General features: G+C 45.3%; 3 protein-coding genes across 10 annotated transcripts in view; all 3 read right to left on the bottom strand.

Moving 5' to 3' along the window:
- Positions 1-4,389, bottom strand: part of LOC148391107 (uncharacterized) — a 54,140-nt gene extending 49,751 nt beyond the window's left edge. For 4 of the 7 annotated variants that reach the window (XM_088389942.1, XM_088389944.1, XM_088389941.1 and 1 more), the window contains exons 1-7: positions 4,106-4,245; positions 3,802-3,899; positions 2,906-3,063; positions 2,006-2,824; positions 1,827-1,924; positions 1,170-1,718; positions 441-562 (exon numbers count right to left, since the gene is read on the bottom strand). In XM_088389942.1, the coding sequence (XP_088246068.1) occupies positions 2,056-2,824; positions 2,906-3,063; positions 3,802-3,899; positions 4,106-4,199 (1,119 nt within the window). In that variant the 5' untranslated portion in view covers positions 4,200-4,245 and the 3' untranslated portion in view covers positions 441-562; positions 1,170-1,718; positions 1,827-1,924; positions 2,006-2,055. The other 3 variants (XM_088389946.1, XM_088389947.1, XM_088389945.1) reach the window with 3 other exon arrangements.
- A 443-nt stretch (positions 4,390-4,832) lies between these two features.
- Positions 4,833-10,942, bottom strand: trpc4apa (transient receptor potential cation channel, subfamily C, member 4 associated protein a). Of its 2 annotated transcripts, XR_015861236.1 has the most exons (19): positions 10,772-10,942; positions 9,798-9,926; positions 9,598-9,714; positions 9,429-9,486; positions 9,290-9,360; positions 9,072-9,200; positions 8,740-8,941; positions 8,480-8,665; positions 8,263-8,405; positions 8,053-8,184; positions 7,912-7,970; positions 7,653-7,838; positions 7,485-7,575; positions 7,215-7,355; positions 7,029-7,140; positions 6,788-6,900; positions 6,489-6,695; positions 6,139-6,381; positions 5,575-5,723 (listed from the first exon to the last, which is right to left on the bottom strand). XR_015861236.1 is itself a non-coding variant. In XM_088389307.1 (18 exons), exons 1-18 carry the CDS (start codon positions 10,895-10,897, stop codon positions 5,586-5,588), a joined length of 2,340 nt encoding a protein of 779 aa, XP_088245433.1. In that variant the 5' UTR covers positions 10,898-10,941; the 3' UTR covers positions 4,833-5,585. The 2 variants fall into 2 exon arrangements, 1 of the variants encoding a protein (XP_088245433.1); XM_088389307.1 differs by lacking the exon at positions 6,139-6,381 and having other exon boundaries at positions 4,833-5,723; positions 10,772-10,941.
- A 345-nt stretch (positions 10,943-11,287) lies between these two features.
- On the bottom strand, positions 11,288-13,088 carry sla2a (Src like adaptor 2a). Its single transcript, XM_088389312.1, has 7 exons — positions 12,849-13,088; positions 12,690-12,786; positions 12,532-12,618; positions 12,346-12,449; positions 12,107-12,259; positions 11,810-11,921; positions 11,288-11,698 (listed from the first exon to the last, which is right to left on the bottom strand). Exons 1-7 carry the CDS (start codon positions 12,919-12,921, stop codon positions 11,578-11,580), a joined length of 747 nt encoding a protein of 248 aa, XP_088245438.1. The 5' UTR covers positions 12,922-13,088; the 3' UTR covers positions 11,288-11,577.
- Between the last annotated feature and the right edge of the window lie 475 nt (positions 13,089-13,563).

The raw sequence follows: 13,563 nt of genomic DNA, 5'->3' as shown, positions 1-13,563 counted from the left end.
TAGTTCATCGAATAATTTAATAAAGTTGTTTATTATTTAACTCTCCATATTATTACGATTGTTGGTAGTAGTTAATTTATAATACATCGTTCTTACCTCATGTTTTTCACCGCAATTTAGAATGGAGACAGCCGGCATGTGATTACGCCCGCGCTAATGTTGGCCGGTGAGTGAACGATTCGGAAGGAATTATTATTATTAATTATTATCATATATAATAATTTTGGGGTAGTTGTATTGTTTAATGTGTATGGGTTATTTCCACTGGATATTATTAAAAAAAAAAAAAAAGCCTTATCATTTTGTGTGTTTGTGTGTGGGGGGGATTCGTTGAACGATTCGTTTGAACGAATCTTATGAGTGAACTGATTTTAAAGATCCGTTCACCTAAAAGAACTGGAATGCACATGAGTAAATGTAAATGAGTGATAATGACTTACTTGTTTGCTGTTCTCAAGTATTCAGATCATAATGGCTGACGTAATTTTGGAACTCCAAATGAACACACATGGAGCATCCACTACACCATTGAAATGCAGGCAAATGCAACTCGCGCAGGCCCCTAAAAAAAACAATACAAAACCTTACCAGCTCAGTGGCCGGAGAGGAGAGTGTCCGCCCTGAGATTGGGAGGTCGGGGGTTCAATCCCCCGGCCGGGTCATACCAGTGACCATTATCAAAATGGTACCCATTTCTTCCCTGCTTGGCACTCAGTGTAAGGGGTTGAAATGGGGCTCCGCTGCTGCTCAGATGTGTGTGTGACGATGATCATTGGGACTTTTTGACTTTAAATGAATGAAAATGCCAAGGCTTCAATCTGCCTAGTGGCAGTTGATGAGTAGGCAGAAAACACATTCAGGGTTATCCCATTTTTATCTTCTAATAATCTAAGATTCGTTTATCGTTATATTTATCATTTATCATGTAAATTTATATTAGCAGGCTAATTATATACACACACTCAGACACAGGAGAATTTAATATGTACTACAAAGCAGTATTAATGATATTTCCCAGAGTTGCTGAAATAAACTTTACTTTATGACTTAAACTTATCTATTGTGCAAATTTGATTGTATGACGTTTTGCCACCAAGGCTTTCAGAAAAAAAATATTGTAACATGTTAAAACGATCTTGTTCTTTTTTTGTGTGTATTTGAATACATACTCTGAACTGTCCCCTTCGCCCACAAGTGTGACGTAAGACTTGGGGAACCAGCCCTGTTCTCCCTTCAGGTTTCCCAGCCACCAGCTGTCCTAGCACCTGAATCACATCGTCCTTTTCAAAGTTCAGATGGTTGTCCGTCTTTGCGGTCCAGGAGCACAGGGCCTGGGCGAGCAGGTTCCCTACCACCTGCTGATAAAAGAAAAACGGTGTATCCATATCGGTACGTTTAGACATCGAAAAGCTTTCTTGACGTGGTGTGGTTTGAAATGGTAACAGTTCCTCCAGGCAAGCTATGTCAGCCATGTCAATTGTGTGTGATATCATCCTATAATAAATCCAACAAAGCTAAGCTGTCCTGGTGTGTCAGAGTGAGTAGAGTTTGGAGAGTGTGTTGGGGTGAAGGCAGATTTAGTCCGAGCTACTTTTGCCGCTTCAAGAGCATTAGAAAGCTGCGACTGAATGGGCAACTTCGGAGGTGGCGCAGGGGCTGCTAAGTCCTTGTCTGTGCCCATACGACCAACCCTCCTCTGGGTCCACAGTCTCATCCACCTAACAGAAGAGGACGGAGAGTTGGAAAGTGAGGAGAGAATATATTAAGTGCAAAGATAATCGATTTGATTTCGGAGGGCAGCCCTTGTGAGGTGATTGCAATCATACCTCGATGATTTCATCCATTCGCGCCGTGAACGGGTAAAGTGACCTGAACGGCGTAAGAGTCACCGACTTGCTGGATTGCATGGTCCGTGGTTGCCGGCCTATGGTGGCACATGAGCAATTTGAACCAAACAAGAAGCTCCTCATTCATCATCTGATCATCTCACGTCGTATTGACTTACCTTTCCTTTCCTCCAGTCCTCGAAGCAGAGAGTTGAGCTTCTCTTGAATGTCAATCTTGCCTCCTCCACTGGACTGATGCTCCTTTCTCTTCTTCTTGCACCTTCCTCTTTCTATCCTCCTCTGCTCTTTTTCGTTCCTCCTCACGCCTCCTCCGATCGTCTTCCTGTTGGTGCTGAAGCTTCCGTTTCTCTTCCTCCCTCTTTCGCCTCTCCTCTTCCTGCTGCTCTTTTCTCCTTCGCTCCTCCTCCTCCAACCTCCTCCTCTCCTCAGAGTCTCGGACGGCTGCCTGGGCTGCCCTCTGTCTCCGCCTTTCCTCCTCCACCCGCTCCATCTCCTTTCTGCGTTCTTCTTCAAGCCGTCTCCTCTCCTCTGCCTCCTGCTCTTGCTTCCTTAGGCGTTCTTCCTCCAGCCTCCTTCTCTCCTCCTCCCGCTTCAGTCGCTCCTCCTCTTCTTTCCTTTTCCTTTCCTCCATCCTTTTATACTCCTCCAGCTTCTTCCTCTCAGCCTCCAACTGCCTCCTCTCTTCCTCCAGTTTTCTCCTCTCTTCCTCCTGTCGCCGTCTCTCTATTTGCCTCCGGCGTTCCTCCTCCTCCCTTTTCTTCCTCTCCTCTTCTTCTCTGCGCTTGCGCTCCTCCTCCTGCTTTGCCCTGAGCTCTCGTTCGGCCTCCAACTTTGCTGCCTGGATGAGAGCCTGCCTTTCTTTCTCCTCCTCCTCCCTTTGTTTGGCCTCACGTTCCTCCTGAAGTCTTCTTTGGCGCTCCTCTTCATCCCTCCTCAACTTCTCCTTCCACTGACGCTCCTTTTCTAGCTTGATAAGCCTGCAAAACAGATGAAAACACGAACGTGAAAATTGTAAAGCAGGTTCGATGGCGTTTCACTTGTGAAAACGTGTAAAAGACCTTTGAGCTTCCTCCTCCCGCCGCCTCCTCTCTTCTTCTAGTTTCCTCCTCTCCTCGTGCTCCTGCTTCTTTCGAATCAGCTCTTGCTTTTTGTCCTCTTTGATGCTTCGTAGGTTCTCGAGTGCTGCCTGCTGCATTTGCTGGCTCGCTTTTAGTTCCTGATGTAGATGAAAAACAGGGGGTGACTGGACTAACAAGTAAGGGGCTGAGCAAAAGGAGTAAAAGTAAAAATACATGTTAGACGAGTGAGGGGGGGTGGGGTCAAAACATAAAAAAATGGGGATAGCCAATGACACCAGCCAATAAAATATATTCAAAGTTGAGAACAAGAAGAAGAATGAAAACCTTCAGCAGGTAGAAGAGATTACGCAGGCAGGCCAGCGGTGAGACGACTGCCTCAAGCAAAGCGTCGTTAGCACCCACATGCTGCAAAGTTACAAGGAAGATGTGCAACAAGAGGACAGGAGGAAGATGCAGAAGAAACAAACAACATTTGAAGGTAGCAAAAGATAAGGTCAAAAAGGAGGAAGCAAGTTGGACACAATTGTATATGAGAACATGATCAAACTTTGTAGTTCATGGACAAGTTGTGTTTGCGCTCAGACATAAAAGCATTAACGGGTGAGACAAATTGAACTTGGTCGATAACCAATCCAGCAGCACTGAAGCACAAGGCGTCTTTCCGATGAATTTCAAATGTGGTGAACTAACCAATGCCGCTTTGAAGCATTAAATGTATTGATTGGATCTTTACTGGCAATTAGCATTCTAGCACGAATGTCACTAACAGACTAAATGTATCCACTATCTGCTGTTGAGTAAATAAATGCTATGAGGAATTAAGTTACATAAAGCGTGACACAGTGTGACCCATACACACAGTCGTATTGACTCACTATTTCATGTGACTGCAAGGCTTCCAACTGAGTTTTCAGGTTTGTGCATGCACCTCGCTTCTGGTTGACATTGAGCTTCAAGTTGGAGATGGTGGACACTACAAACATAGGATGAGACAGCACAAAAAGCTGGTATTTATGAGGCAAATACTATAGGAGATATATATTTTAATGTATTTGAATTAATACTAACGTGTCAAGCGTTGCATTGGGTTACACGCTATACTCATTTTTGTGTTTCTTATGATGTCTTTTGTGTCAGTTTGCAAAATAAATATTACCACCAACCTGACAGGTTATTCACCGCCATGCTTTGGAGTGTCTCTGTCAGCCTTTTCTGTTCTGGGGTGAATAGGGCTAATTTCTTCTGGAACTCCTGTCAAAAAGTTTTGTTGCATCCAGCAAACAAAATGGTAATCCTAAACAGTTGGAAAGAAAACCAACGCTAACCTCAATCTGTTGCTGAATGTTTTTGATGTCAAGATGGCGTGCATCTTTCCTCTGATTAATAAGGTCCAGCTGGGAAGCTTCTCCTTATTTGGTGTCAAGCTCTAGTCCTCGGGGCCGCGTTCCAACATGTTTTCCAAGAGACCCTTGTTAAGCGCACCTGCGTGAAAAGTTTTAGCCACTTTCACGTTCAAAAAGAGCTAAAACTTTTCACGCACCTGCACTTAAAGAGGGAATCACTCGGACACTCCATTAGGCACACCGCCATTTTCAAGTGAACCTAATTACAGGCCACTTTATTCGGGAAATATCATGGTCAAAGGTCACAGGTGTCAAGCTCTCGTCCTCGGGGCCGCATTCCAACATGTTTTCCAGTACAACTTGTACTGTATATAATAGGTGTTCATACATTTATTTGGGTTGAGTCATTATGGTCCTCCGAAAGAAGCTCTGACTACAATGCAGCCCGTTTTAAAAATGAGTTTGACACCCCTGCCCTAAGAGATATTCAATCAGACGACCGACAGCAGTGCTGGAGCCAGGTTGGCCAGACCACGCAACTCAAATGAAAAGGCTCCCCGAACTCGAGTGCCTGCATAGTTTATTCTCTTCTCAAATCATCTCTGACAACAACCAAACTTTGTTACAAAAAGAAAAGCTTTAATCAACAGGTGTTATAATAAGCAATAAAAACAAGTGGATCTGTGCAACGTTTTATTCTACATTTAATCCAGAGCTAAGAGCCATTATTTAGAACAGGACAAAACAAACAAAGAGTCCCTTGAAGAAGCTTAGGAAGCTTCTAAAGATTGGATGATTTGAAACGAAGACCCCCGGGCAAACAATGTGCTGGTCAGGCCAGAAAGCACCAAACGGTGGCCGACTATGAACGGCGACGCAACAAGAGACAGGAAATGGGGATGGCCTCCGATGAAGACTCGCAGTTGGATGCAGTCATTTGACGCAAACTGAGGCGGCTCGGTGAAAACGTACTCTCGCGACACTTGTCGAGTGAAACTTATTTCATAACATTTTGTAAAGATTATATAAAAAGGCTCTATTTTGTTCCGGCCAAAGCAAACGATCGACGCAGGCGTGATTTCCAAAGGTCCGTACGTTGCCATTGCGTGGGGTCGGCTGGCTGGCTGGCTGGCTGGCTTCCTTCGTCGAGACAGCCGGGTGTCAGCCTCGACGTCAGGGCGGCACAAATGGGAGAGCCGGCGGGCGCTTCCACGGCTCAGCTCAGCAGAGTCCACAGCGATGTCGAGTGCCCCGCCTCACCTGCGAGCCCCGCCCCCCACTGCCCCCTCTCCCAAGCAAACCGCACCCGCTTGCGGTCAATCTTCCAGAAGATCTCTGTCCAGATCCACAAAGGGCTCGTCAATGTAGCTGGCTATGGCACACAGGGAAGTCCTGTCTGAGCCGAGTAACACTGACACCGTGTCCTTCCAGTAGCTGAAGGGGATGCACGAGCTCTGTGGAGACAAAATGCCGTTAGGGGGAAAAGTCATCTTGACAGCAACTCCTCCCTGACCGCCATGGAAGCTTGGAGAGGATTGACAAGTTAACGCTTCTCATCTTCACAATTTTTAGATTCAAAACAAAGTTCTTGTTTACATTTCTTTCAGCAGTATCGTGAATCTAACAGATAGTCGAGATAAGACTTTTGTCACTAACGCACTCCTCAGAAATGCATAAAAAGATAAGCTCACTGAATTTTTGACATATACTGTGTCCATTATATATATATTTAAAAAAAAAAAAAAAAAGCACTATGATGCCATTTCAAGTTGTGAAAATAGTTGTGAGAACATGTGTCGCAGTGAATGCAAAAGCTGCCACGGGAAGGCGGCGGCGGCGGCAAAAGTCATAACACAACCTTGACTTCACCTTGTCGGCAAACAGTTGGCCCTCAACAAAGCAGCTGCCGGCTGGCAACATGCATGTGAGCCGGTGTTACGTTCCTCTCTGGCATGTGTTCAACATTCCCTCTCCTTTTAGCTCTCCTTTGGTCCTCGCTAACTGCTGCGAGCAACATCTGGCTCAAGACATGCCACGCTCCGTTCAACGACACTCCCTGCCTTGTACTGACCGCTGGTCTCGCTCTCTTATAAAAATAGCAACCTGATGTAGCTTAAAGAGCACAAAAGGGGTGGGAAACAATGTTGAAATACAGCTAGACTGCTCTCAACGTATAATGCTCTACCATGCTTAGGGATCGCTCTCGGCCTCGCACTCACATTCTCCAGACAGGTGCTGTCTTTGTCCTTGTTGAGGTAGTGACACTGCCAGAAGCGCAGCAGGTTGCGGAAGTTGTTGAGCAGACAGCCGGGGTACTTCTCGGCGTACTCCTTCTCACGCAAGGCGTGAAGGTAGAAGGGTAATTTGGCCTTTCGGCGGGCGAGCATGAGGATGACCAAACTGGTGTTCAAACAGCTGACGTTCTCCTGAGAAAAGGACACACGCGTGCAGAAGTGAGTGGCTCCATATCAACTCTTTTTTTAAAAAAAAGCTTCAGTGCAGTGAGTTGTTGTCGGACCTGCGTGAGCGTTTGCACGTTGATAATGTTTACTAGTCGGAAAAGGAAGGCCAGTCTGTTCTCCATTCTGGCCATGTAAGACAGCAGACAGCATTCGGACAGCACCTCCACCACTGTCGGGGAGCAAAAAGCAAAGTAAGAAAAAGTATTTCTAATTGTACAGTGGAAGATGGAAAAAATAAATAGCTAGTTAAAGGTGCAACAAAAAACAGTACATTGTCTGAATAACATTTTTCTTTACCCTTCACATCCTCAGTTTGGCTCTGAAACCGGTCTAAGGAAAGCACGATGCAGCGCACCAACATGTTGGAGTCCACCAAAGAACTGTTGATCTGTGTCAGGAAAGTCTGGAACTGCACAGGACAAATAAAATCTTGTCAATTGCGACAAAAGAGTTACACTAGTAGCCGGGAAGAGACAAACATACCTTCTCCGGCGTGTTGACGTACTTATTGAACCTTTTAAAAGCATCAATGTTGAACTTCATGAGCTCTCCGAGCAAATCGAAGTAGCTCTGCAAGACGTCTCTGGAGGTGCAGCCGCTGTCGATGATGCAGAATAGGATGTGCTGTCATGAGAGGGAAGAAAAGTTAGGAGCTACAAACAGTTTGTTCTACTCTACCAATGGCGGTCTGGAAATTGTGTCTTAAAGTCCTTTTATTTTGCCATCTCACAGATTACAAACAAGTTCAATTACCTCCAGTAGTCCTCGCTTCAGGAGAAACATTTGGTCTGCATAAGAAGTGGCTCCTCTCAGAAAACTTTCCACTGCCCTTGCCTGCCAGAATCTATAGCCAAAGAAAGACAATTAAGGAAAAAAGAAAAAAAACAAAACAAGGACCATCTTGTTCACTCTATGGCTGACCTGAAGGATGAGTCTGGTGGCTCCTTCTTCATGACGGTGAGGAGGCGCGTGAGGAGCCCCTTTTTGCCGTCGCACACGAGACTTCTGTCAGTGTTGACCAGCGCCTCCACCTCGGGAATGTTGGCCTTCATGGATATGGCACTTAGTTCATTCAGCTCCTGGCTATTCAACAGCAGGTACTTGTTCCTGAGACACAAAGGTCATGCTTTGAGAGTTGGAAATCTCAAGCGAGAGCGCTCGAGGTTGAAAGACGACTTACTCGTGGTGGTCACTGAAACTTTGAAGAAGACGCAAAAACTGGATTTTGAAAGAGATTTCCTGCAGCACACGAAAAGACAACATGATGTTAGAATGATGCCATTTCCTGAAACGAGAGGAGAGTCGTCGTCAAAGTGCATACAGGGCTGCAGTCGCAGTTCTCATTCTGGCCGTGCACCACGTGGTTGGAGAGAGTCAATTTCCTCCAGATGAGCTTGTCGAACAAATTATTGAGACCTGGGATGAGACGGAACTCAGCCAGCATCTTGTGGACCTGTAGAGACACCCCAAAAAAAAAAGTTAGCGGCACAGCTCATCCCGTGTAAAAGCCGCACCGCGCGTGACACTCTACCTGGTTCCTCTGTCGGCCCATGAGGAGCACACACAGCACATAGAGCACCTCCACTTTGTACATGATCTCATGGACAATTTTCATGGATGGGGGCAGACGATGTCTCAGCGGGCTGGGGACCAGCGAGCTTTCATCTGATGACTCTGAAGACCCAAAAAGAGAAATGTTGTCGGCGTGTTCGGGGCATAGCATTAAGTGGCGAAAGGCGTCGTCTTGCCTGTGCTGCTTTGCTCCGCCTCCTCCGTGGCCATCTGCATGAGCGCGTCCAACACCAAGGCGTTGTCCAGCCACGTGTACCACTCCTCCAGCTCCTGCAGGAAATTGGCCCCTGTGGCTTCCGACACCTTCCTTGTGGCCAGCTTACACAGACGCTCGATGAACCCGGGGATGTTCAGCAAGGTGACTGTTGCCAGAGGTGATTCCGTATTATTCTCAATCAGCAGATCAAAACAAAAGCGCTCTCTGACGACAGCTTACCCTGATTGACCTCGGCGCGTGAGGGACTCGAGTTTCGTTTCTGCTGAGCGTTTTTGGCCAGCAGGGTGTGCTTGTCGTCGTTGCCCAAGTCGGGTTCCGAGATGGTGACAGAGAGGATGCGGCAGAAGTTGGCCAACTGTTGCTGGTCAAAGCTCTGAACCAGGCCTGACAGGTTAGGGATGCTCTCGAGATGGATCATCTCCTGACAAATGCAAAATGCAAATACCGATAGATGTGAAAATATAGTAGATGCAATATGAGGGAATTTTCTGAGCTTTTGAACTACAAAAATCATTTCTTTGTATTTATTTAGGGCCAGAAAAAGACATTACCTTCTTAACTCCGAGTATGTCTTCAATTAGCGTAGCGGTCTGTAGAAAGGTCTTCTTGTTCGTCATCAGTGTGAAAAGGAACAGAACAAAGTCGTCCCTCGCAGCCAGACTTTTTGTCACCCACTCCGTCTGATAAAAGTCAAAATTGCAAATCAGTTCATATTAGTGTCGTAGCAGCACACAAAATGAAGGCCGCGTATGCAAACTGGAATACTTACGCAGATGCAGCAATTGTAGAGAACGCTAAGGCAGTCTTTCACCAAATCATCATTCACTGTTGCAACAGCATCTGCAAGTCAGCAGGTTTAAGTTAGGCTCCTCTTGGAATTCAACTACAGCTGTGACTTATAGTCTTACTTTTGGGGTTCTTCTTCTGCATAGCTAAGGTGGGTCTCATCAAGAGTTCTACAAGCAGCTGCAAGACAAAGGAAGTGACCATTAGTGTTGTGAGTCTTTCAAGTTACATTCCAGGTTGTACTCATACTCATGCATGACAATGCGGTAGGGTGGGACGTGTGAATCTTACATGGACTCCACCAAAGAGGTCAAAGGTGTGCGTGTTGGGGAAGGTGGATTCCTGAGCAGACTTTCTGTCCTCTGTGACAAAAGACATGGCCTCCATAGAGAGCTGGGACGATAACACCTGGTCGAACATAAAGCCAAACGTCGTCACGTCCTTAATTTATTACCGAATTAAATTGAACTAGAAGTAGAAAATCCTCTCACCTTAATGAGGCCATGGGCGTGCGAAAGGTCACTGTTGGGATGACTGCTCTTGTAGAGCTTCTGGAGCAAAGTGGGAATGCCTTGCCACTTGGCTCGCTTGTCTCTCTCCTGAAGGAGACCCCCCGGGAGCTACGCAGGACAATCAGAGGCAAACAAGATTAGAACACACGATGGAACCAGGCAAGATCAACAGCGAATTTGCTTTGGATTGATGTCAAGAGGTTGTAAAGGACATTTGGACCATCCTGATTATGCTAGCAAAGTGAAAAAGACCTGCTAATTCGCATGTGACTCTTGAGTTGAAAATCTGGTGTACTTAAAAGTGTAGACATGTCGTGACAGGTGTTTCTGAACTGCTGTTTGACTGAACAACACAAGCCTATAAAAGGATAAAAAAATCAGTTTGTGCTGCTTAATATACAAGAAGTAGCTAACTTGATCAAGTCAAATTTTTCAAAACAGCTGTTGTCAGTGGCTCCTTTTATGGAAATGATAGTGGTCGGTGGACATTACGTAATCGCCTGAGCCGTTCAGCTTGGCTAAGCTAGTTAGCTGCCTGCTTGCTTTCGTTTACTGCAGCGTGAAACAGAAACGGTGAAGGAGTTTGTTGCAGTGATGTTGCTCCCTAACAGGATTCACGAGACTATGGCAACATGAAGCAAACTGCTTCCGCCGAACCCTCCCTGTTGCTTATGCTAAGCTAATTTGCGCTAACAACAAAAGATTACGCCAACATTTGTGCCTCATTAGCAAGGAGAGCTAAAGGAGGAGAGCTGCACGTTCTACTTCTTTGTTCGGAAAATGCAACAAATGTTGCACCCTGTTGCAAAATGTTAACGAGGCGGTGCGTCGCCAATAACGTCTGCCCGATTGCGTCTTGCTTTTCAGGCAGTACTCCAGAACGCAAATCCCTGGTTTGGGGCGAGCAACTTTCCGACGTCTTTTGTGTCCAAACGCAACATCGTGTCGCTTACCTGTGTCCCGCGACTAAACGTCTGCCCTGTGATTTTGCTCTCGGTGAACTTGAACACGATATTACTTTTACAATTTCTTTGTTTTGCCCCTGTGCAATGGGACTCGGACGCCTTGAGCGTCGCCATTATTTCTTCTTCCTGAAGTGAGCTGTCCAGGCAGGAAGTGGATGGAAGCTATCATCAACCTGGAGGGTAGTTAGAGGCCACCTGCTGGCCGAGGAGGGAACAACAGCTTAGCGCGACTTAAACTACGCAAGCATTCTTCCCCACGGAACAATTATATATCGGATTATTGTCACTTGCCAACATATCTACAGTATGGAATTTTTCAAAAGTGATAAATAGAAACATATGTCAGCACGGGAAGCTTTTCCACTACTCCCTCTCCAGTGATTGCCACTTGAGATCGGTTACATTGATATAAAAAGCACTGTATAGCAAAACGATGACTCACAATCAGTTATATTTACTATACTATAAATGTATGTGCTCATCATTCAGAAAACACAACACATCTGCATTTTAGGATCTGATTAGTTTATAGAAACAGAAAAAAAAATTCACTATCATTAAGGTGACAACACATATCGCAACTCCCACAATTAAAAATAAAAAAGCTATTCTCATAAACATTCAATAGTCACACATTCATGTATATTGTACATTCAAACTGCAGTAAATGATAAATTAAGAACAGGATCGGCTTTTCATCGGTAGTCAAATAAAATGAGTCTCAACTACTCCATGTTTAGTCCAGGGGTCTTCAAAAGAATATCAGTCTTTGTAGCCAGATGAAACTTTTTGGTTCAAGTGTCCCAGCCGTGATCGTTGCCTTCTGTCATTTGGAGGTACGAGCTGATGGACTCCCTCAGGCCTTCACTCACCATTAAGGCGCTTGACCCTGTTCTCCTTCTTAGAAACATGGATCTGAAAAATAATTGGAGCGGTGCTTCATGATACTTCATTAAATGTTTGCATTTCTTGATGTGATGTCTCACGACCGTCCCACGGGACAAGTCAAACTGGATTTTCTCACACCTGCTGATGTTCCTGGGCTTCCTGTTGTCCGCGGGTACGTCCTCTCTGGGGACGGCCAAACCCTGGATGAAGCAAGGCCGATCCAGCCGACAGCAAAGTTTATCTGCAGACTCTGTAAAATCAGGGGTGGTATACTCTGTTACACCGAACATGAGAAAGATTACAGATAGGTGTGAAGTGAAAAACAAATTTTTTTTTTTTGTCGTTTCTCCTGTTTGCTCAGAGCATTGATATTAATCCTAGACAGGTTTGATGATTACTGGATATATTTCATAATTTACCACCAAGTCAACAAACCTGAGTAGTGTTCCACCAGTTGTTTTAGAGAAGCGAAGGAGCACGTTGGAGATACGTAGATCCGGCCATTTTGGAGTCGATGGATGAGGTAGTGTTTTATACAATTTGAGTATAGAACACTGACTCGGCATCGGACAGACAGAGAAAGGCAACCTGAAGCAATAAGAGCACACACACAGCATTAAGTTACAAAACAGGCAGTAATGTGACGAGCTACTCATCTCAAACATAAAGCGGACCTGTGTGCGTCTCTGACTCTCGTATCAAGAAGCTTCCAATGCGGTTTTCTGGTTGCATGAGAAGCTCTTCTGCTTTGCGCCTGCTGATGCCTGTGAACAGCCACCTGTATAGCGAGAGAGAGGAGACAGTAAATATGAAAAAGTAACTCAAATGGGTTTCACGATGACAAAAATCTCATAACTTACCTATGTGTCACTTTGGCAACGTATTTGGCGGGGATGTACATCTCTCTACTTGTGGTGATGGACCTGACCATCAAAACATCACCATTACTGAGGAGAAAAAAGAAATGTTAGCATATTTGCCCAATAATGTGAAATTTATTGTGAGATTAAAAGCATACTCTGATATGATGGTAAGTCTCTCCCCGATGCTCATGCCCAACTCTGTGCTACCAAATGATGGAAAGTCGTAGAGGGATATGAAGGTGTCTTCGGGGACTGCGCAAAAGTTGCATTTGGGTAAATGTTGGAACAGAAAGTCTTGAGTGGATAAATCATACCTGACGAAAGAGGTTCCGGTGGATTTTCGAAGACGGTCACGTTGTAATCGGCCTTGGAGGATCTGGTCCCCATGTTTGATCTCTTTTGGTGGCTGAAACCCGTAAGCAGTTCCGAGGTGTCTTGACGAAAATGTGCTCATCTGCCATACAAATGGAAGCTCAGCTTCTCTGTCAGACCTACAGAAGGTCAATCTGTATGACTGCTGTGCAACCAGGAAGGCTGCTGTTCTTGCAGCAGCAAATGAGTGGGTGGGGTGGTTTTGTTTGTAGATGAAGCTTCCTGTGTACTGCTCAAGAGCATTCACAAGCACATCTCTTTGTATTCTTCTGTCTTTTGTTTGAGGTTTCCCATTCTCCGCATCTTTTTCAAGGCGCTGATGTAGACGAACGGCATGAAATCTTTCTATTGAATCATTTGTTTTGTGGTTTACCAAATGATCTGCTAAGGGACAGCAAATAGTTTAATCGGCTCAAAATGAGACATCAGATTGTGATAAGAGTAATCTCAGTATGGATCAAGTTGATCACATCTTTCACAGAAATTGCAAATGCGCTGCTAAATATAGATGCCCTCATCTGTGACAAGAGGTGAACATGCTGCGGAAGTCACTGCGGCTTGGAGACAACTCACCACAGTCACTTTATTTGTTCCACTAACAAAAGCAGAAGCGATCACTGAAAGCACAATTTCTTCCTTTTGAACCAAGCTAGTGGT

This window comes from Syngnathus floridae, chromosome 11 (genome assembly GCF_059516105.1).
Source record: "Syngnathus floridae isolate MCC-2025c chromosome 11, RoL_Sflo_1.0, whole genome shotgun sequence".
NCBI lineage: Eukaryota > Metazoa > Chordata > Actinopteri > Syngnathiformes > Syngnathidae > Syngnathus > Syngnathus floridae.
Note: the sequence above shows the minus strand (reverse complement) of the source record. Positions and strands in the feature narration are given on the sequence as shown.

Coding starts and splice junctions, on each gene's coding strand:
- trpc4apa (XM_088389307.1), bottom strand. CDS start 10,897: ATGGCGACGCTCAAGGCGTCCGAGTCCCATTGCACAGGGGCAAAACAA. Junction 7,971..8,052: donor AGAACTGCGACTGCAGCCCT/GTATGCACTTTG, acceptor CGTGTGCTGCAG/GAAATCTCTTTCAAAATCCA. Junction 6,901..7,028: donor CCAAACTGAGGATGTGAAGG/GTAAAGAAAAAT, acceptor GCTCCCCGACAG/TGGTGGAGGTGCTGTCCGAA.
- sla2a (XM_088389312.1), bottom strand. CDS start 12,921: ATGGGGACCAGATCCTCCAAGGCCGATTACAACGTGACCGTCTTCGAA. Junction 12,260..12,345: donor AGAGTCAGAGACGCACACAG/GTCCGCTTTATG, acceptor TTATTGCTTCAG/GTTGCCTTTCTCTGTCTGTC. Junction 11,922..12,106: donor ACTGGTGGAACACTACTCAG/GTTTGTTGACTT, acceptor CTGATTTTACAG/AGTCTGCAGATAAACTTTGC.